Source organism: Hirundo rustica, chromosome 3, assembly GCF_015227805.2.
Source record: "Hirundo rustica isolate bHirRus1 chromosome 3, bHirRus1.pri.v3, whole genome shotgun sequence".
In the NCBI taxonomy this organism is placed as follows: Eukaryota; Metazoa; Chordata; class Aves; order Passeriformes; family Hirundinidae; genus Hirundo; species Hirundo rustica.
In genome coordinates this window covers 71,642,360-71,664,329 of record NC_053452.1, presented here as the reverse complement: position 1 = coordinate 71,664,329, position 21,970 = coordinate 71,642,360, and the positions used below count along the sequence as shown (strand labels likewise).

The 21,970-nt window shown below is 41.7% G+C and overlaps 1 protein-coding gene across 5 annotated transcripts in view; it reads left to right on the top strand.

Moving 5' to 3' along the window:
* The first annotated feature begins 1,981 nt into the window (after positions 1–1,981).
* Positions 1,982–21,970, top strand: part of CRYBG1 (crystallin beta-gamma domain containing 1) — a 44,906-nt gene continuing 24,917 nt past the window's right edge. For 4 of the 5 annotated variants that reach the window (XR_005700282.2, XR_009207717.1, XR_005700283.2 and 1 more), the window contains exons 1-10: positions 1,982–2,034; positions 3,230–4,719; positions 10,732–12,178; positions 12,257–12,433; positions 14,825–14,872; positions 14,978–15,096; positions 16,439–16,601; positions 17,561–17,700; positions 21,380–21,506; positions 21,838–21,873. Coding sequence is in view for 2 of the 5 variants with exons in the window: in XM_040060549.2 (XP_039916483.1) it covers positions 3,968–4,719; positions 10,732–12,178; positions 12,257–12,433; positions 14,825–14,872; positions 14,978–15,096; positions 16,439–16,601; positions 17,561–17,700; positions 21,380–21,506; positions 21,838–21,873 (3,009 nt within the window). In the remaining 3 variants the exon portion in view is untranslated. Of the gene's footprint in view, positions 2,035–2,080; positions 2,219–3,229; positions 4,720–10,731; positions 12,179–12,256; positions 12,434–14,824; positions 14,873–14,977; positions 15,097–16,438; positions 16,602–17,560; positions 17,701–21,379; positions 21,507–21,837; positions 21,874–21,970 lie in introns of those variants that run through there. The other variant, XM_058420073.1, reaches the window with a different exon arrangement.

Below are 21,970 nucleotides of genomic sequence, written 5' to 3'. Positions count from 1 at the left end.
GTGTTCCAACAGTTTTCAGTATGAACAATATAGTCATCCTCCTCACACTTGTAGTTGTTACGAATTTTCAGAGAAATCAGTATCATTCCTTATTGGCTTGCTTAAGTGTAAAAATTTTGTATTTTTGCTTATTTTAGCTAGCAGTGTTCATTATTGTCATCTTAACCTTTCCCTGTAATTAGTTAGTACTGGCAATACATACACTGAATAAGAAATTATTAATTGGGCTGCATTACTCATGATTGTTGAATCTGATAGGGAAATTTATAGCTGGTTATCACTAAAGCACTTTACCTGTCTGAGCTGTATGAACTTAATGCAGTCCTTTATGTTGCTCTTCACTTAATTGTTTTGGTTCTACTTGTTGAAAAAAAAAGTCCTCAAAGGGAGGGAGAAAAGACAGGCATCATCTTTCTCATTTGTAAATTAATTCACTGTCCAATAAAACCTAAACCCCAAGAACACAACATGGGCTTAAGGTAGTGACCATAGACTTGCCTATTTGAAGGCCACAGGTGGAAGATCACTGCATGAGGACACAGGTCTTGGTTGGTGGTACAGCTGCTTATCAGTTGAATGAGTGACACTGGTTAAGACAGGTGGGCAAAGACAAGGGTTCCATGGATTTCTGTTAGGTTACAGTATAAGTCAAATTTTACCTCTTCCTCAGTTTAGGCTCTGTGTTTTTCATGGATTTTGGCACTTTTCATTTGCTTGGGCAAGCCTTGCTGCTACACATTCACTGGGGTTAAGCAGGTTCTGTGCGGCTCTCCTGAGCCAAGACTGTGTAGGCTGTTGATTAAGAAAAAATAACTAATTTAACACTTTCCCAGCTGGAGGAGGAAGTGACTCCATAAAAAAAGGCCCTTATTTTCTTCAATAGCCAAAGGGCCAGACACACCGCAGGCCGGGCACCCCGGCCAGCTGCAGGCAGGTTGACCCGGTGTCTCCCTCGCCTCCGCGTTGGGCCCTCAGACGCTCCGAAGCGAGACTTGCGTGGTCCTTCCTGTTGAAGCTGTTCCACTTCATATAAGTCATTAAGCTTTAATTAGAAGAGGACTAGTTGAGCATTCATTAAACATTAAATACTAATTGAGCGCCCGGGGAGAGCGCCGGCACCATTCGGCCGCGGAGTCATTCTCACGCCGGTCCGGCCGGGGCCGGGGGCAGGCGGGGGAGCCCGGCCCGCCTGCAGCCGTGTCCCCGGCCCGCGACGGCCGGGCAGGGCAGGGCAGGCACGGTCGGGCACAGACGGCAACCAGCCGCGCCCGCCGGGGCGCGGTGGAAATCGCGGATTCATCTCCCCGCAGGGCTTTGAACCCAGATGTCCCCGGGGGGCCCCGGCGGCCGGGCGCTGCCGGCCCCCGCACACTTCCCGGGCTCGGGGGAAAGCCACGCCTGCTCCCGGCACCTCCGAGCGGCCGGCGTCGGGGGGCGGCCGGGTCACGGCCGCTCCCCGCGCTGCGCTGCCCCGCGGCCGTCGTGCCGTGCGGGGACGAGCCGGGGCCGCCGCGCCGCGCTGCCCCTCTTCTCCCGGCCCGGGCGCCGGCTCACGCCGGGCAGCCCGCACTGCAGCTCGCCGGGGCGGCGGCGGCGCGAACCGCCCGCCTCCAACCCTCGCTGCTTTTCCCTCAGCATCAAAGGGCGTCGGTTTTGCCCGCGGCGGCGTTTTGCCCTCAATAACAAGGCGGCAGCCGCAGCGCGGGCTGCTGGGGCACGTACGGGGCGCGGCGCCCACTCGCGCCCCGCCGCCCCCGCCGCGGCCTCACCCGTGGCCGGGGGCGCCCGCGCTTCCCGCGGCCCTCGCTGGGGGCCGGTCCAGCGCTGCCGCCGCCCCTCCCTCCGCGGCCCGCCCGGCCAGGTAGAGCCGCTGCCCGCGGCGGGGCGGCGGCTCGGGGCGGGCTGCGGGGGCGGGCCCAGGCCCAGGCCCAGGCGGAGCGCACAGACGGCCGGCGCCGGGGCAGCCGCGCGGGTAGCGGCGGGGTGCGTGCGGCGGCTTCGCGCGGGGGCCGCCCAGCCCAGCCCAGCCGGGCGGTGAGTGTCGGGCGCTCGGCGGGGTGGGGAGGTGAGGCGGGGATGCGGAGCGGCCGGCGGCGGGTAAAGCCCGCCACGGCACCTTGCTCCTGCTTATCCCGTTTTGGGACGGGGGAGGACAGCGGCAGTCTCGGGCGGCGTCCCCCTCCTGGTAACGCGCGGGACGGGGGCCGTGACTCCTCCGGTGAGGCGGTGCTGGGCCGGTTCTCCGCAGCCGTACCTGCGGGGAAAGGATCGGCGGCCGCGGGGCTGCGCGGGGGGCGCGGGGGCTTCAGCGCTGGGGGGACGCCGGGCCCGGGCAGTGCGCTGGGCGCGGGCAGGCGAGCTGGGCGTCTGCAGCAAGAAACAAGCGGGGAACTGCCGTAGCGGGGTCCGTGCTACCGAGGGAACCCGCTCTCCTCGAGAAGTCTGGTGCGCCGGGGTAGGGAATACTGGCGGTGTTTTGAAATAGACGTCTCAAAACAAGTATTCATCGTACCGGCATGTAAAAAAAGGGCTAATGTATTAAAATGCAAATATGCATGTGTACTCGGCGATGCTGTTGCGTGTTTCCTGTTTACCATGTTAATTAGAAGTTGTAAGGCAGAACTTCGCCAAGAGTAATCCAGGGCAGCATTTGACCCAGTAATGCTCATTGAGTGATGCAGTGGCTTTTATAATTCTGGGGTTTTTTTAGCCCAAAACACAAGCTAAATATTTACTGAACTTCATTAATGAGAAATGTATGAATTGTACGATAAATCACACCTTTGAAACTGTTCTCTGCCTGCACAAGTGTGAAAACTGACTCAGCCAGTATGGAGAGAAAGTTAAACTCCCCACTCTTGTTTTTGTAAGGAAAATTTTGACCATTAAGTTTGACCCCAGTCTTGCAGGCACCAGGACACTTTTCTGTAATATTTTGGGTGACATTAACTAATTGTGTGAAAGTTTGAGTTTTGAGACATACCAAGCTGCCATTAGAAGGCAAGATGAGCACACTTGTAAGCAAATGCAGCAAAAACATACAGAATCGTCATGGACTCCTAATTGTTTTTCAAGGGTTTTGTTGTTCTTTTTTTGAGAGCTAGTATTGTTCAGTAAACTGTTTTGTTTCCCTTTGCTGTGTCCTTTTAACTTATAGGTGATCCTGAAACAAACAAATGTATTATAGGAACAATTTTGACATTAACCAAATGTTTGTTTGGTTTTGTAGTCCACCTCACACCTTCCAGATTCTTCCAGAGAAGAAAATAAAAAGAAACCTGTTTTGGAAAGACTTGGAAATTTGTTTGGTACGGGGAAGAGGAAAAATGTCAAAAGTTCACTAGAACACACTTCGCATCATAAGGGTGAGAGGTCAGGTTCTCCTCACGGAGCACAGGCAGTGTACTGTAGGCACTTCAGAGAAGGACACGAAGTTCCACAAGTACAGAAACAAGTGAGAAACGTAAGTGCCCTTTCTGAGGCACAGGAATATAATTTCAGTGGGGAAGTAAGACCGCTGTATCACGATACGATTTCAGAATGGAGTAGTAGGGGAGTCTCTTCTGACAGTGAGTGGTCAGCAGATTGGAGCGGCAGCAGTGAAACCATTAAAAACTCTTTCTGTGAGAGCAGCCTGAATGTGGAAACACTGGGATTGGAGAAAGAATCTGTCACAGATATAAATAATTCCACAACTCCGGATTTCATACAGAGCTTGAGAAATTTGTCTAGTGAAGACTTAGAGAAGAGTATCTTAAGTCACAAGCAGCTTGTGAACACGTGGGTGTCAGAGGAGCCTGGGCATGCAAAACCAAAGGATTTGCCATACGAGTTGGAATCTGCAGCGAGTGAACACGCATATTCTGCTAGAGTGTTAACAGTTGATATCTATCTAAGGAAAACAGAAGAACTCCTTAATGAACCCGTGACTCTTAAATCAGAAGAAAATTGTAGTGATTTGGACGCAATGGATAAAAAATCTGCTAGTAAAAGATCTGGAAAGAGAAGAAAGTCTCAGTCGTCTAGTGACATTCCAAATGGAGAAAGAAACCAGACTGAGAATACTGCAAGAGAAGAAACTGTTTTTGAGGATGATGCCCATTCTGAGGTGTTTTCAGACAAGATAATAAACTCTGAACGAAAAGCAAGGTCTCTTCAACAGACTCCTGAAAGAAATTCTTCTTCCTCAAGTAATAATCAGGACCCAAAAGTTGGATCTGCTCACAAAGGGGCATCTAAAGCTGAAGCTGACAAGGGTAAGCAGCAGATCTCAAACACAGCCTCTGCAAGGAGAAGATCATATAAAAAAAATCAGTCGGATACTGTACCCATTTCCCCTACTGGTTTGAAGGGTCAGGTGAAAGATTACTCTTCAAAAAGGCAACCTTTAGCATCTCCAGAGGCTAACCCAGTAACAAAAAGAACTTCCGTGGAAAAGGGAGCTATACCTGTGGCTTTTGGGGAAGACAGCTTGGAATCTCCCAAAGCTTCTTTGGCTGCTAAGACAGAAGACAATGCCTTGGTGTTTGCTGAAGGCAGAAATGATACCAAGGCAGTAAAGCATGGTAATGGTTCTGATGGAAGAGCTTTCTTGCATACTGATGGGATTAAAAATGGAGACCTGTGTCTGTCAGCTGAGAGACAGACAAATTCTGATTTAGACACCTCGAAGCTGAAGAGTTTGGATGCTTCCAGAACAGTCACGACAAAGATTAGCCTGTAAGTAACAAACTAGTTTACCTTGTCCTTGTAGCTGTAATTTTCCTCATATCTGTGTTTAGAATTCTGTGGAAACACTAGCTCTATATCTGTTATCTGTCTGAATTGTTTTCAGTTAAGAACTGCCTTAAAAAAAAAAAAAATACCATAATTAAAGCTACCACTTAACAAGCAGTGTATTCTACATGTGTTAGAAATTTTTTTTTTTTAATTTTTTCAATGGATAGGGAATGTCTTTGTCAGTTCCATTATATGGAATAATTTAAGATATATAAAAACTGCTCAATCATCAACATTGTGGATCAGATTAATTCATCTATCATTGACCTTAATGTAATTTTTCTCTCTGTAACCAAATCAAATGTAGTTGAAGATTTTGTATGTGAAAATCTTTGAGTAAGAAATGTGTTCAGGTTTTCTATGAAACAGCCTAAGTCCTGCTATTATTTTATGAAGAAATATAGGATGCAATGTAGGACTTGATTGTTCAAATGGTATGATAGATCACACTCCAGAGATCTGAATGCATATGATTGCTTTCTTAAGTATGTGCAGGATGAATCATTTAAATTTTGATGCCTATGAATAACACGAGCTATTTGCAGAATTATGCATATATTAGTTTCCAATTTTTGATTTTACACTTGAAGAAACTGTTTCTGTCAAACAGGTGATCAGAGCTTTCCTTAGGATTATAAGGAAGTGGTTGTATTTATGAAGCTGTTATCAGTAGTATGAGACCAGTGATTGATTACTTGGATACTATTGTAATCTCATCCGCAGGGAATGATTTGTTTGCATTATTCATTTCTGTTGTTTGGTTGTCACGCTGTGTACTGTGTGCTATTGCACTCCTTGTTCTGGCATGTTCACTTAGAGGTGTTGGGGGACACTGAATCCTGTAGGCCCACCTGAGGTACACTGAGAGTTCATAACTGTCCTTGTGTTAAGAGGGATCTGGAGGTTCAACAAGGTGGCTTGAGACTCATCTGTTTCCGGTTATGCTTCCCACATCTGAGAAACATAGGAGCCCAGTTTGTAGTATTCTGCATCTGAGTTGTTAATTTGTAGCTTAAGCTTAAAAAGCCTAGTTCTGAAAGTTAAACAGTGGCATTTTTGGACTGGGTGGTGCTTTGCCATCTGGCAGTATAGATCGCAAATCTTAAACGTTTGCATCTTCACAGCTTCAAAGGAAAGGTAGCTTTCATACTGTTTCTTCTCTGTGTCACTGTCATTAGTGATGATGAAGTTATAAATGCCTGCATAGCTGGATTTCACTTTTTCTGTGTATGTCCTGGGCTTGCTGTACAGTGAATTATCTTTTACTGTACTCATAAAGTAACAGACAAGTGTCCTGTCTGAAAGACCAAATTTTAACGAATAAACAGCCTGTTATAGTTTATCCCTTTTTGCAGTGTGTGTGACACTGTGTCTTGGCCTTATCTGCTGCTATAGGAACTTTAGCCCTGGGTGGGGACTGCCATGTTGCCTGCAAGCTTTCTGATGCATCTGAGAGCTGTCATTGCACAGCACCGCACCATTTCTTTAGCCAGAGTTACATGCTCAGGTGATCTGGTATAATTTATAGCCATTCATTAGAACATGTGAACTCTAAACCTGGCTGTGGATCAAGGTGCTGTAAAATGGGAAAGGAAAAGATGGTGCCATTACTAGAAGGCAGTGTGTTTTTATTCTCTAGTTATAGCTTTGAACAGATAGCTTTTTCATTTTCAAAGGTTAAGAAGTTATTGTTAAGTAGTTCACATTAATTCCTTTCTCGTTGAAAAATACCCATTTACTTGGAGATTCCTTGGCCCCTTGTAGGATGGATTTTATATAATACAAGTAGTTCTCCCTTAAAAATGCATGATGACTCTTACTAATGACATTGTGCCAATTCTGGAATCATGTTTCTTTGAAAACAATTTCAAAACAGGTCAGTTTCTCCAGTCCCCTACAGAAATGCAGGTTTCTGTAAATAAAGATAGCATTTTCTCTCTTTTCTCCATTTGTGTCTATGTATTGGATAACTTGAAAGTCACAGGATACTTTGCTTTTGAAAGGGAAACCTATCAGATTTGAGACTAAAATGAGGTTGATGGTAAATCTTAACTGGCAAATAAACCTCAGGCAGTAGTTACTTTGATGTGCTTAGCGGAAAACTTGGCTTCAGTTGTCATACTTTACATTCAGACATGGTATTGTAGTTGCCTTTACATTTAAGCCCACATGTTGAATTATTCTTCTTTTTTCACATGCCATTATTCTTTGTTCACCTTAATCTGGTATTTTGGCATCAGCGTTTTTTTTGGCACCAGTTGCATTCTTGACGTGTGGCTCACCTTCCATTTTTGACTGTTGGGAGAGGTTTAACTGCTTGCTTCCATGGTTTAGCTGCAAGGTGTAGCCAAAGAGAAGGATGTTGGTGTTTCTCTTGTGCCTGCTTTTTCCTGGCGTTGCAGATCAGGAGTGGGTAGTAAGAATCAGCTACACTGGACTGGTCCTAAGAAAGCATTTGTACTGTAAAGTTTTGTTCCCCATATGAGATGGGATGCTTAAAGGATACTCAAACATCTCCTATTAAACAAGCTTAAAAACTCAGTTCTTGCAATAAAAGGCATCTTTTTTCTGTATTTAAAATCAGTATTTCATAGTGTGGTAGAAGGTGTAATGAAAAGATTAGAGGAGGCCAGCTGTAGGGAGTGGAGCTGCAGGGCTGAGCTTTCTCATGCGCTTTGGTCTCAGCTGTTTGGCTGCTGCTGCTGTGCAGAAGTACTGTAGAATACAAAATACAAAGTGTTGAAGTGGTTGTTTCTGCATAAATTTGCAAAGCTTGAAACTATACCTTTGAGGGGTGAGCTCTTCATTTAAAATAGGTTTTAGGTGTGGCTGATAAGTATCACTGTTAGCCATTAAATTTGCTTGTGTCAGGGCATACAGAGAGACACAGATTTTATGGGGAAGATACGTGTTATGTTGAAATAAATGCATGTAGTAGCGTGACAGGCTGACAAAAGGGTGGTATGGGAATGAATTTTTTAAGATAATTGGGCCATTAGTGTTACCTCTTGAATATACAGGTAAAAGAAAAGGATGAGTACTTTTTTTTTTTTTTTTTTCTGATCAGAAAAGGATATGAAAGGTCCTGGTGAGCAGGAAATTCAGCACGTCAGTAGTGCATCGTTGTGGCAGGTGAAGGCTAGGCCTGTACTGTGCTCCATAGGCACGAGCATAGCCAGCAGGTCAAAGGACAAGATCCTTGGTGCTCACGAGTCTACATCTGGATCTCTCTGTTGAGTTGTAGCCCTTCCTTCCCTTCCAGCTCTCTTCTGGTATAAGAGAGATGTTGCCAAATTGGAGTGAGTCATTGTGAGCCATTTAAAGAAGTGAGCCCTTAAAGAAGGTGACAGCCCTGAAGCAAATCATGTATGAGGAGAAGCTGAAGCAGCTTGGTTTCTTCAACTCAGAGAAGAGAAGGATGCACATAGACCTCAGTCATCTCACACTACCTTTAGAGAAGGCAGAGCCAGATGATCTCTCTGAGCTGTGGAGTGAAGGGACAACAGCCGCAGCTGCAAGTTGTAACAGTGAAGTTTTAATGGGATACCAGGCAAAAATAATTCACAACAGTGAATTATTATCACAACAGCAACAGTGGCTGCCCTGCTGCAATGCTTTACTAGGAAGGTTGTGAAGTCTTGACCCTAGAAGTTATTTAAAACTTGGTCAGGCAGAGCCTTCAGGAACTTGATCTAACTTTGAAGCTGTCCCTCTTTTGAATAGGGAGTTGGGCTAGCTGATCTTTAGAGGTCTCTTGCAACTCTTAATCGTTTTACAAAGACAAAAATCTTAGAATAATTGAACTTTTAAAAGTTTAGGAAAAAATGGTTGTAGTTCAAATGAAAAGTAGTGCCTTGATATATTTAATTTTATGCTGTATAATAGTTCCCTTCATACCTTCCCTCTTTCAGGAACATTTTGTTTTTCTCTTTTTCCTTAAGTTTTCCAAGTGTGTTTTATTAGCACCTATCTGAAGTATGGCTAGGGGATTTTAAGTTTTTATTGATCATGCATTCTTCATAAGAGCCTTCCAGTTGTGAACCAGCTTGAGTAGGCTGGTAGTTACAGGGAGCAGTGTTGGGAAGTCTTTGAAATGACATGATGATAAGAAGGACATGGAACTGTTGCAGCAAATCCAGAGGACACAAAGTTGATAAGAGGACAAGAGCACCTTCCCTATGGAGATAGGCTGAGAGTGTTGGGGCTTCTCAGAGAAGAGAAGGTTGCATGGAGATCTCATAAAAACCTTCCAGTATCTGAAGTGGGGGGTCTGCAGGGAAGCTGAAAAGGGACTCTTTGCCAGTAATAGGCCAAGGAGTATAGGGTACAAACTCAGAGACAGGAAATTTAAGCTGGATATTAGGAAGAAACCTTTTATTTTGCGGGTGGTGAAACTACAAAAAGTTGCCTGGGGAGGCTGAGGATGCCCCAAGCCTGGCAGTGTTCAAAGGCAGGTTGGATAAGGCTTTGAGCAACCTGGTCTAGTGGGGGGTGTCCCTGCCCATGGCAGGGGAGTTGGGGCTAGATGGTCTTTTAAGATCCATTGCAGCCTTAATAGTCTATGATTCTATGATTTTTAACAGTTGCTCTCTGTATAGATTCATAGGTAACTACTTTTGACTCCTTCAGTAAGTTTGTTTCTCATTGTATTCCCAAGAAATAAAGCTTGTACAGTGGAGAGTCGTGTATTAGAGGGGTTTAATTTCTTACTTGGGACGGATCACTTGAGGAAGAGGGGAAAGGATTTCACTTTTTGGGTTGTTCCTGTATCTCACACCTCTTCCTTGGGCTGAAGAGCTACCTGAGAACTTAGTGAACACAGTTAATGTAGGTAAAAAAAGAAGAAAGCACTTAAATACCAAAATCATTGATTGGTAGAGCATTTGGGACCCTGGAGATTGCTGCAAGCTATTTTCTTTTTATCTCCCACCTTTGTCTGTTTTCATGTAGGGCAGTTTCTACCTATCCTCCTACTGCTGAGTGTCCCCAGATTCCTCTTTGGAGGAGAGGACTGTCTTTGAGGTGATGGTGGGCTCCTTGACACTCCTTAGATCTGAGTGATAAATTTTGAGACCATCTGCCTTGCATCTTCACAGCTGTTCATACTGTACAGTATGCAGTAGCAAGTTACATGGACAAATAAATTTTCCTGGTTGTAGGTATTCAGGGAAAAGAGCTTGAAACACTCAGCTGTGCATCATCAGCCATAGCACAGGAGTACTGTGTGCATGTACTTGTATATGCTTCTCTGTCTACTCCGATAGAAAAGCTTTCTGCTTCCAAATTCAATTCTTGTAAAATTATTAGGCTTAGTTTACACAATGTAAATTGTTAGCTAAGTTTACCTGAAGGAAGTGGAAGAGTCCTGACGTGTGGTGTTTGCTTAGCCAAGGTGGTGATGCAGTGCTTGGGGACAGCTGACATTTTCTGCAAGCACTCATGAGAGTGGAAGAGTTCTTTCACCCAATCTGAGGTTCCTTCTGCAGTGTAGATGTAAAGGCTGCAAAGAATCTGGGCAGATGTCTTCAAAACTCATCAGAGAGAATATGCAAATGTTAACCAACTCATTATCACCTTAATGAATTGGGATTTGTTTTCTAAACTCTGTAGGGAATTCCATGTTTATAATTTATTCTGCCTATTCACTACTAAATTTTAATGTCTGTCAGTCATAATAGTTGAGTTCTCTGCCTCAATTGCAGATGCTGTAGGCTGCTGTGTTTGTTTTACTAACCTTAAAGAACTAAGTACGTTTGAAATATATACTCTTTATTTAGTGTCTAATTTTTTTAATCCATATAGTTACTCCTCTTTTAGCTGATTCCTTTTGAGATATCAAAATTTAAACTAAGTCTATGGTTTATAATTCTACATTTTATTGTTTTGAAAATGGTTACAAGCCTGTTCAAGACTAATTAAAGATGTCGCTTTGTGTCACTTTGCCTCCTGTAGTCCAGCCAAACCGAAGAACATAGAGCTGAATTTTAAAACTAATCAAGACAGTTTAGAAAGTGAGCAGGACACTCTTGAAAAACCAGTTAATAAAACTAACAGCAACATTGCCAACAAAATTTCCTTGTTTGAAAACAAGTGTGCTAACCAGAGCCAGAGGCCCGCTGACATACCTGCTTCAAAAAACAGTGCTGTAGCAAGCACATTTGTTGGCAGAGCAAAGCTGAAATTTGGAAAACAACCTAAAGAAAATGAACAGCCTGATAAAACATTAAATAAGCAAAGCAGTCGCCAGAAGTTATTTGAGAATGGCACACTGGAGAAAGAAAGCACTGCCGAGTTAAAAAGCAAAAATGAAGAAAGCTTTGCCTCTTACGAGGATATTGGGAAGTCAACAGAACTTAAAGTAAAAGCTGCCATATCCCTTTTTAACCAAAGCAGCAAAAGTGATGCTGGTAGTGCCTCTCTGAAGCAAACAGAACCAGAATTAACCACGACAAAGAAAGAAAGTTCACCTTTTAAACCGTCTTTGCACTCACCTGTTAAAAGTGAAAATGCTCAAGATCCTTTCTACCAAAGAAATTACACAAGCTCAGAATTCCATAGAAACGAAGAAAAAGTGCTGCCAAACACAGATGCTTTATCACCTTGCAATAATGATAAATATCCTCTACCATCTCATCAGGTCTCCAGATCAGAATTTAAGAAGATGGAAAATGGAGATAAAAAGGTAAAGCCAGGAGATTTGAACTTTGCAGCGCTGCAGTGTGATGACAGCAGTCAAGACAGTATATTGGAATCAGACCACAACACCAATACAGAAAAGAGCCCAGGCAAAACCTGTAACGGATCTGCTGAAGACGACAGCATTTTTGATTCCCCATCTGACATGAAGAAGTTTGCTGAAACAATAAAGAACTTAGACAGCTCAGTTTGTTTACCCCAGAAAAAGAAGAGGTCAAAGCTTCCGAAGTCTCCGGCACCCCACTTTGCAATGCCTCCCATTCATGAAGACAACTTAGAGAAAGTATTTGATCCTAGTGTGTTTACTTTCGGTTTGGGACTGAGGAGGGAAAAAACACAGGATCTGTTACCAGCACAACAAATTAAACTGCAAAGCCTGGAAACAATTGCCAGAGTCAGGCCCAAGCGTGCATCAACAGAGCAAAGTATCGTATTCAAAGCTCTGCAGTCATGTAGAGAGGAACCTGCCTTTACGCACGAAATTAATGGAAAAGAGAACGTTGATTGTACAGATGGTGAAATTAAGAGATCACGGCTTGAAAAAAGCTCCCTCTTCTCAAGCTTGCTGTCTTCTAAAGAAAAGTTTTTTAGCCCTTCTATCACTCCAGTAAATAACACAACCACTTTTGCAACTGACTCCTCAGGGATGCCTCCTTTACAACAGGATGTTTCTGGGCCGTTCATCATGCCTCAAAAATCTGAGGTAATAAAGATCATTCAGGAAATGAATCAATGTTTGTCTACCTGCTGAATGACTGTTAATTTTGATTTTGCAATTCAGTCTCTTTCAGATATGAAGTTTCCAAGTTTTGTGGAGAAGTACCTGCAAGCTGACAGTGCAAAAAAAGAACTAAGTTTGCAAATGCCCAACTATGGCAATCCTGAGAAAAATTTTTCGAGCTGGTTAGGGACAAGCAGATACGAATCAAACGTCCCCCCTGGTTTATTAGATGTGGATGTAAGTATTGTGTTTTTTAAAAGCTGCCTGCAAAGTTATCCAGCTTTTATGTTTTCGATAGAAAATGTACATAAATTGTTTTGTTTCCCCCCCTTTGGGGTATATACAGATTACAAATACATTAAGGTAAACTTAGGTATGGTACTGGTTTTATCTGAAAATGAGGTGACATCTGTCAACATGATTAAGGGATCTTTATTTTGAGACTTTTTGCAAATACGAATGGAAAGCATTTTTTGAATATGTCTTCATACTTGATTTTGTCTTACATTGGAACAAGTCTTACACTAACTTTAATTTTTTATTGCAAATTAGTAGAATTCTTTCTGTGAACTTCAGAAAACATCTGTTGAAATAATCTCTCTTCTCTTCCAACAAGACATTCAGCCATTGTACAGTTAAATAAGTAACAGAGCAAATTTTTTTATTTTAGCCCTCTGTTGTATTTCCATGCATTGGCAGAAAAATACGTCTTCTTTAAGAATACGTTAAGAACTTGATAGTAGTGATTATTGAAAGTGCTGCTATAGTGGAGGGCTGTCTATTGATTTGATTACAAGCATCTGCTCTTCATGACTGAAGACAGACCTGTGTTTTCCCCTCAAAGCAACTTTAATATGGAGTATGTTTGTAATTTCTGTTTTTAAAATTATGAACCAATGTCCTGTAGTATTTGCTATTTCTGTTAATGCAAGCCCTTATTGTGACCTGAGAGGAAAACTATAGTCAAGAGATCTAAGAACCATGGGAAGAAATATGTTTTCTAAAGTTTAATAGCCACGTGAATGTGACCTGTGGAATTGAAGCAGCATGTAAGAAGTTTGAGAAATACTCTCCAAATCTAATGGTTATCTGCTGTAAAAGGAGTGAGGTAGTGGAATTAGCTCCTTTCTTTGTCACCTTGCTGGAGATAACCATCCATGGTACCCTGCAGTTTTGAGAATGTAGATTCTTCTCTTATGAGAAGTTTTCTTAATAGGAATGGAGATGAAAATTAGGGGGGATTATTTACAGCGGTGTAGATTTATGTTACCAGTTAAAGAGGCTTTCTTAGGTCCTGCTTGGATTTAAAACCTTGAATTTAAAGCTAAATGTCTAGTACTGTCTTAGTGTGTTCTTGAGTGGGTTTCAATTTTGCAGTGGAGTGTGGAGGCCTGATATAGCAGTGGAGTGTGTACTAAGACTGCACTTGACAGAATCCCTTTAGGCTTCAAAGGGTTTCTGGATTTCTGTGGCATCGTTGTTGACTGAATTGTTTTGCTCAAGTTAGGAATCAAAAATGTTTCTGTGAGGTGTACCTGCTGTGCATCTTCCACTGACTAAAAAAATGATGATGCAATGGTTAGTGGGTAGTGTGAAGGAAAGAGTAAGGGCAGCCCAAAACAATGACTTTGGCATTCCTGAAAACCCAGAACAAGTTGTAACTGGAATTGAAGCGCAGGCTAAAAAACCACTCATGCTTCAACATGCCTTGATGATGCCTACAAAAACCTGGTGGTGGTTAAGAGCTGTCTTGCGACCACTGCCTGTGTTCTCTTTAATTCCTTGCACGTGTTGCTGGTTACCTCTTTAGGGACAGGTTCTGTTTTGGTCTTTTTGTTTGTATGAATAATTCCTAGAAGAGCAGGACCCTGTCCCTGAATGAGCACTCCTGTCCTTGCTAGGAAACCAAACACATAATTTCAATGCTTGCTTTATGTGTTTGAAGATGACGTGATGCAACCACAACTTTCCCATATTCTATATCATACAATTTACTGCTGACTTGAGCATTGTTTTAGATTTTGCATAGCTCAGTGTGTTTTATTTGTTCTGAATATTTTTAGTTTATCACTCAGTACAGTCTCACGCTTTTGAAAAAACCTGTTGCAAGGTGTTCATCACAAAATCGATTATGCCAGTTAGCTCATACATGTATGTGCCATCATGCATCCTCGGTATTTTCGTATATTCCTTCAAAATACATCATGCTTTATGGCTTGACATTTTTAGACATTTAAACTCGTCTTTATCATTGTACAGCATGTACTTTATCAGTGGCAGTTTTTAAAAGTGGGCTCTTGGTGCTGAACCCCTTGAATATATAGGAAGCTGATCAGGATGATTTTAAAGCATTTCAAATCTGAGGTTAGTCGACTTCAGTGAGAGGAAAATTCGGAGTTTAAAAAAGGCATATTAATTTATACATTTGTGACAAGACGCTGCTCTGTAAGGGGAAGTAGAGATTGACGTGATGAGCAGGTATAGTTGAAAGGTTGCTAGCTTTTGCTATTCACAGTAGCTTTTATTTTGTTCTACTAGCCCTTTTTTTTATAGACGAGTATCTTTACTGAAAATGTTTTTTATTTTGTGGGGGTTTCTTGTGATTTTTCTCTTCTCACTGTCTCTTAGACACTTCCAAGAAATGGACAAAGTAAAATCAATCCCAGACCTGGCAAGGTAAGATCAATATTAATAGTTTTACTATATTTTTTTCTATATTTAAAGCTTAGGAAGATAGAACTATATGTTACTGGTGTGTTTTTTGGGTTTTTTTTAACACAGCTCGTGATATACTGTGACTCAGACTGTCAGAAAGCTGGCATTGAAGTTTTCCATGATGTTCCAGATTGCAGTTCTTGGGGTTTGTCACCAACAATTTTAGTTAAAGTCATCAGAGGATGGTAAGAGATCAATTTTTACTCTTTGTATAAAGATGTTTACTCAAAAATGTTTGAAACAGAACTGGCACGTGATTCACTATAAGTCTGCCTTGTAAATGGCAATGTAACATGGACAACTGAGAGCAAGAAATAGGGCATTTTACCTCTGCAACAGGAAGCTCTGAGCTGGAAAACCTATTTTACTGACTAATTGAGTGAGTGTTACCATCTGGCGGGATGGAAGATTCCATCAGGTGTAGGTGTGGGATGAAATGACAGATTCTGTCCAGCTATTTTGTCCTTCAACTCCTCTGGTCATTAGGGATTCTTGCATAATATTTGGATTGGGCTACAAAGCTAGCAAATAAGTTTAAAGCCAGGTCTTACATGATTATTTCATGCCCAAAGAAATACAGTGGTGCTGATGATTGACTGTTTCTCTGACAGAAGGAGGGATTTTGCTCTAAAAGCTATATTGCCCAAGAGTAATTCAAGACAAGTTCACCTCCTATTTTGTTCATAGCATCAACAGAAGGGCCATTAGTAGTGTGGCTAGCTCGGCAAGTTATGCTGTGGCCGGGCTATAATGCAGTCAAATAGCAGGTTCTCAAAAGTCATCATCTGATAGTAAGGTGCAGACACAAGGGCTAGCTGCAGTAGGAGGTACTGGGAAGCAAACTGATTGCTGTTTAGCTTCAGAAAACTGGAACAAAACCCTTTTGATCTCTGTAAACCAGGTCATCTTTTCCAGCATGGTCTAGAGGAACTGGGTTTGGGGTTTTTTCCTCCTTCCATTGAGAGCCTGAGTGAAAGGTTTCTGTTTGCAGATGGATAACGTTCTTAGTTATATATTCCAGACTGCCATTAAAAATGAAGTTGTCCTTGTCTTCTGAGCACTCTTATCATCCTCTGGCACATCTACACCAGCTCCTGTGCAGCTCTAGGCTGTTGTTCACAAGATCCAAGCAACTTGTCTGTTTATACATGATGCAGCAGTCTGCAGTGTCATTGTTTTCTGATGTACAAATTGGTTCTGATTAATATCTCATACGAAGTCTGGTATTCAGGGACAGTAGTCTTTGCTGTCCCAAATTATCAATTTAAAAAGGTGGAGGAGTTTTTTTGTAAAAGTACAACTCAGCAGTAGACATCTTTGTCTTTATCATTGTTTTTGAAGGTATCACAGAGACTGAAAAAGGGCTTGCATCAGCAGTGGTGGGTGAATAAGCTGTATTGGGGAAATGGCAAGGGTTTAGAAACAGTACTGTGTATGAAAGGATTTGTTAATTGGGAAGATGATTTTTGCACATCACACTTGATAAAGCACCATGAAAAAATTAGCTTTTTTAAAATTTATTTTAAGCTGGATACTCTATGAGAAACCAAATTTTGAAGGCCCCTCTATTCCATTGGAAGAAGGAGAGTTGGAACTCACAGATATTTGGGGTGCAGGTACTTCTGAAGAGCAAAGTGACTGCAAGTCTCAAAAGCCTGCAGTGATTGGTTCAATAAGACATGTTGTTAAGGTAAGTAATATAAAGGGGTTTTTTGGTGGTTTTTTTTTTTTTTTTTTTCAATAGATCTTAATGTATAGTGGTGTTTTATACTGATACAGAGTATGATTGGTCTATTAGGACACAAGTGTAACATGAACTACAAGTGCATGAAACAGTCTTCCATGTTGAATTTCATGTTTAATCACAAAATGCATGTGGGGGCTTTTGCACAGTGGGGATTGTGGTAACATCAAGAGGAAGGACAGGGTAGGAACAGAACTTGGTGGGCTTTATTAGGATAGATACCAAAAAGCTACGTGCAGCATATGCTTTGTAGTCTGGTCAGTCTCAGGAAAAGCGACCCAGAAAACCATCAATAATTCAGTATTTTCAAAATACGGCTTTTTCTCTTTTTTTCCAATACAAACCAAATGTGCACTCAATACAAACTTCAGTGTCAAACACCAAACTTTGGTTTGCCTTGCATGGACAAACTTACCAGCGAGTTTCACACGTGATGGATCAGCCTTTCTACACGCACTTTTAAACTACCATTAAGTAGTTACAGTTGCCAAAACAAGCACAAGCTATAAAGTTATTTGACTAGGAAAGGAAAGAGGAATATATATTGCTTGTAACTACAATTCTTGTTTAAGTTGCAGTTCTCTTCAAGGATGGCTTGTTTGGTGTTATCTTAGGATTTAATTTGCTAGAGGAGATGTTAACTGATGAAAGAAGATGCATTCCTGCCTAGATGGCAGAAAGTAAACAATGTAAATACTGATTAGAGATCGACTGACTGTCTTGGTTCAGAGACAGGCAAACTGGCTTAGCTATACTTTTATTATAGGCATCTAATAGCAGTAGTAATTGACAAGGGGGGAAACAATTTAAAATAAACAGGTGTTTCAAAACTGATTTAGTTATGCACAGTAATTACAGAACTCACAGCACAGATCAAGTGATGATGGGGGATCTTCATTTTTCAGGATTACAGGGTTTGCCGAATTGATTTGTATACAGAGCCTGAAGGGTTAGGAATCGTGACTTCCTTTTTTGATGACACTGAAGAAACAGGGGTGTTTGGAACCACTCAGAAGACTTGTTCTATTAAAGTACATTGGGGCATGTAAGTATGTGGCTCTGTATGAATGTGTAGTGCAATGAAAGGAATTTGGTTTAAACCATTGGTTACACCTGTCAGACTTGCGAGCAGGCTGTATTTATTCTAGTCCTATATTTTGTCAGTATTTGTTGACAGTAGTGTTAGTGCATCACTGTAACGCTTCACTCTCGGGGAGTCTGACCTAGAATGCTTTGTTAGAGCTAGATTTTCTTCTGCTTGTGTGTAGTAAATACTGAATAACCCTTCCATATTTGTAGCCAAGAATAAGAGTTTGCCTCGCTTGCTTTTTCTCATTCAGGTAAACTTACCATAAGTGAGGGTGGGGAATGAACTGCTATAATAAGACCACGTTTCCCACTTACTTTCTTCTAAACTTGAAATCATCCTTCTAAAAGAAGAAAAGTTTTGAAGTCCTTCTGTTATAAACTGAGACTTAGTGCTTTAGAGAGTCCATGCATGACATTCTTGTACTTCACAGTGCATTTTCATTTGGGATTTTATGGTGATTTTTAATACAAATATGTTATGTCACCTGAAATTATCTGGCCATCTGAGTTAGGATGGTAATATTGTGAACCAAACAAGCTTTTATGAGAAAGGAGACCTCTAAGGAGTAATCCAGGTTCTGTATCAATATTTGTTTTCTTGGTTTAATAAAGAAACTTGTAAATCGTTATGGAAAACATGCTTCAAAGTAGTACTGGGAAAAGTATCCAGAAGAGAGAGGCTTCTTTCAGAAAAAGTGAGACTGGAGCCATTTCTAGTCATCCTGCAGAACCTCTTACATGGTGTACAGACCTTGGTTGTTAGCTCTCCTGCTTGGGCACTGATAGCACTTGCCTTGCCGCAAATAGTCTAACTAGCAAAAACTGCCCAGCTAAGGCAGGTGTTACATACACCACTGCAAAGATGTTTCAAATCTGCCACATGATATATGAACATTTTCGTTGTTAGGCAAAGGGTATTTTATCTGAGTAGATATTTACACCTTGATTTGTGAAAAAAAATGAAGCATTTTGGTATATAGGCAAGTTTGAAGATGTTCAAGTAGTTGATTCTCTGACAGGAAGTTATTTCTGGTGAACTGCAACCTCAATCCAAATGACATGTCTCACAAGAGTAATGAAATCAGATATGTTATTTGAGGTTGATTGTTAATTCACTTCATCTATGTCTCCACTTTATTTCTGTCTTACTTAAAAGCTGCCTGTGACCAGTAAAATTACAATCTTTTTTTGAAAGGAGGCAGAGCCTGTGCACATCTGAGTTGTCTTTATTTTGCATTAGTGTAACAGCATTGTTTTACTAAATCCATGTAAACTCTTGCTGTCTTAATCTCTCTCTCTTGCATTTGTATCCCTGAAGGAAAGCAGACTAATATTTTCACTAGGAAGTGAACTATATTTTTTTTCCAACTGTCTTGGATATCTGTTCATTAGCCTAGTGTAGAAAGAAGTTACTTCCATGAGAAATTCAGCAGATGGCTGCTGCTTTTTTGCATGTTGCAGGGTTAGGGGATTTTTTTGCCTTTAGTTTACAGGCATGACATAGTTCACTGTATTGGCAGGTGAGCTGATTCTGAGTCACCTTGCCATGTGGGTGTGGTTGTATCATCTTAAAGTTTCCCAGTGTTCATGCTTAATTGCTGTTTGTTAAAAGCTGCCAACAAAAATGAGTCAACGCACCTTTATCTTCTGACTGTACTCTCTCCTTGTTCTTCCATGTGTGTCAGCTCTTGTAGTGAAGTTAGTCATAGAATCCTCTAGGTTGGAAAAGGCCTTATAAAAACATCGAGTCCAATCATTAACCCAACACTGCCAAGTCCACCACTAAACTATGTCCCTAAGCATCACTACTGCACATTTTTTAAATACCTACAGGGATTGTGACTCCACCACTCCCCTGAGCAGCCTGTTCCAGTGACTGACAACTCTTTCAGTGAATGATTTTTTCCTAATATCCAGTCTAAACCTCCACAGGTGCAGCTTGAGGCCACTTCCTCTTGTTCACTCACTAGCTACCTGGCTACAACCTCCTTTCAAGGCAGTTGTAAAGAGCAGTGAGGTCTCCCCAGGGTCTCATTCTTTCCAGGCTGAAACACCTCCAGCTCCCTCAGCCACTCTTACTAGAATTATACTCCAGACCTTTCACCAGCTCCATTGTCCCCTTCAGCCCCTCAATGTCTTTCATGTAGTGAGGGGCCTGAAACTGATCCCAAAACACAGGATTTGAGGTGTGGCATCATCAGTGCATGTACAGGGAGACAGCCAGTGCCCTGCTCCTGCTGGCTGCAGCGTTGATACAGGCCAGCATGCCACTGGCCTTCTTGGCCACGCGGGCATAGCTGGCTTACGTGTGACTGCTGTTGACCAGCACCCCCGGTCTTTTTCTGCCAAGCAGCTTTTCAGCCACTCTTCCCCAGTCCTGGAGCACTGCTTGGGGATGCTGTGACCTGACACTTTCCTGTGTGGAACCTCATCCCATTGGCCTTGGCTCATTGATCCAGATCCCTCTGTAGAGCTTTTTTACCCTTCAGCAGATCAACACTCCCACCCAACTTCTTGTCATCTGCAAAACAGCTGAGGGAGCACTCAAATCTCCTCATCCACATCATTGATATTAAGGCATTAAACAGAATCTACTGCAGTGCTAAGCCCTTGGAAATACCACGTGTGACCAGCAACAGGCCAAGAGCTTACTGGGTGGTGTGAATACAGGGCACACAATGTATCAAACATTCAGCTACAGACAGTAATAAAACCAAAGCACCTTGCTTGTTTTTGGAGCCATGTGTTTGCAATGGAACTATACCAATTTGTGCCAGTTTATATTAGCTTGGAATCTCCCTTTAATGCGTGACAGAGTGATGGATTATTTTAATCTCTTTGATATCACCAGATTTATACATTATGGTCCTTACACGATTAAAGGGTTGGCTGCAAAAAGTGATGCTGTTTGTGTGTTTAATACTGCTCCACACTACACTTCTCTGAGATCACCACATTTAAATTGAAGAAATACTCTGACATCCTTATGCAGAGATCAGCAGTCTGATTCTTTGTTTCCTGCAAGTGATGACTGGCTAAGATTTTTTTTGAAAAAGCTTTGAAAAATCTGCTTTTGCTGCCCCTGTCAAGAATTCTCAAAGTTACATTTTTCAGAGTAGATTATTAGCAGACACAAACCATGAGGAAGATTTCTAAGGAGTTGTCAGGTTTTTCTATGTAGTAGTAAACAACATAAGGTTAGAATCTTTTTCTTGAACAGACTTTGCATCAAATACATGTAAGTTTGGTAAGGATTTTTAAAATTCTTGTAAATAGGTTCTGCACTTTGAAACTATTTTAAAAAATAACAGAATAACCTTAAATCGTGATATTTCAGTCTAAATATGGTTGCCTTCAGATAAAACAGAGTTAAATTCTTACTGTTCACTGTTTCGGTTTGCGTTTTTTGGCCTGGTCAAACAAAAGGCATGTGGTATTAGTGGTTGCTTTGGAGCACAGTTGTTTATCAGTATGCTAGCTTGTAGCTGGCAGTTTTATTGGTAAAGAAGCAAAGTTTTGTTAATGATACAATGACCTTGTTCCTAAAGTAAGCATATTGTCTTGTTCTTTACTGTTCAGAAATGTTCTGGGGTTTTTATGTCTTGCTTTTGTCCTTCCACCTCCACTACTTTTAGATGGCTTCTTTATGAAGAACCTGGTTTCCAGGGAGTTCCTTTAATGTTGGAGCCTGGTGAATATCCTAATTTATTATTCTGGGAGAAGAAGGAAGCCTACATTAGGTCCATGAGACCCTTGAAAATGGTAAACTGTTGTTATTACTTACAAGTTACATGACTTACGTTTATGTGTTATAAATAATGTATTAAGATGGCTAGATTTTTCAAGACTTACAAAATCTAACTTGTTTAAAAAACTCAAAATTTTTAGTCTATAAAATTCTTACAACATTTGATTGCATCCATCTCTGCCATTAATCTGCCTTTCATTTTCACTTGCACTCTTTAAGGAATCTTTCACCTTAGTCCTGCCTTTTTGTAGAGAATTGATGAATTGATGACTCTTAGAGACATCTATAAGTTGTCTCATGAACAGCTTAATTTCTTCTTTTTTTTTTTTTTTTCTCTTTTAACAGGGTGGTCGCAAAGTTGAATTCGGTGGGGAGCCAAAGGTAAAAGTCAGTATGTATTGATTGTCCAAAGCTATTTTACAGCACATGAACTACACATGGGTAGATAAGTATGCTTTGATTGGATACCAGTCACTGA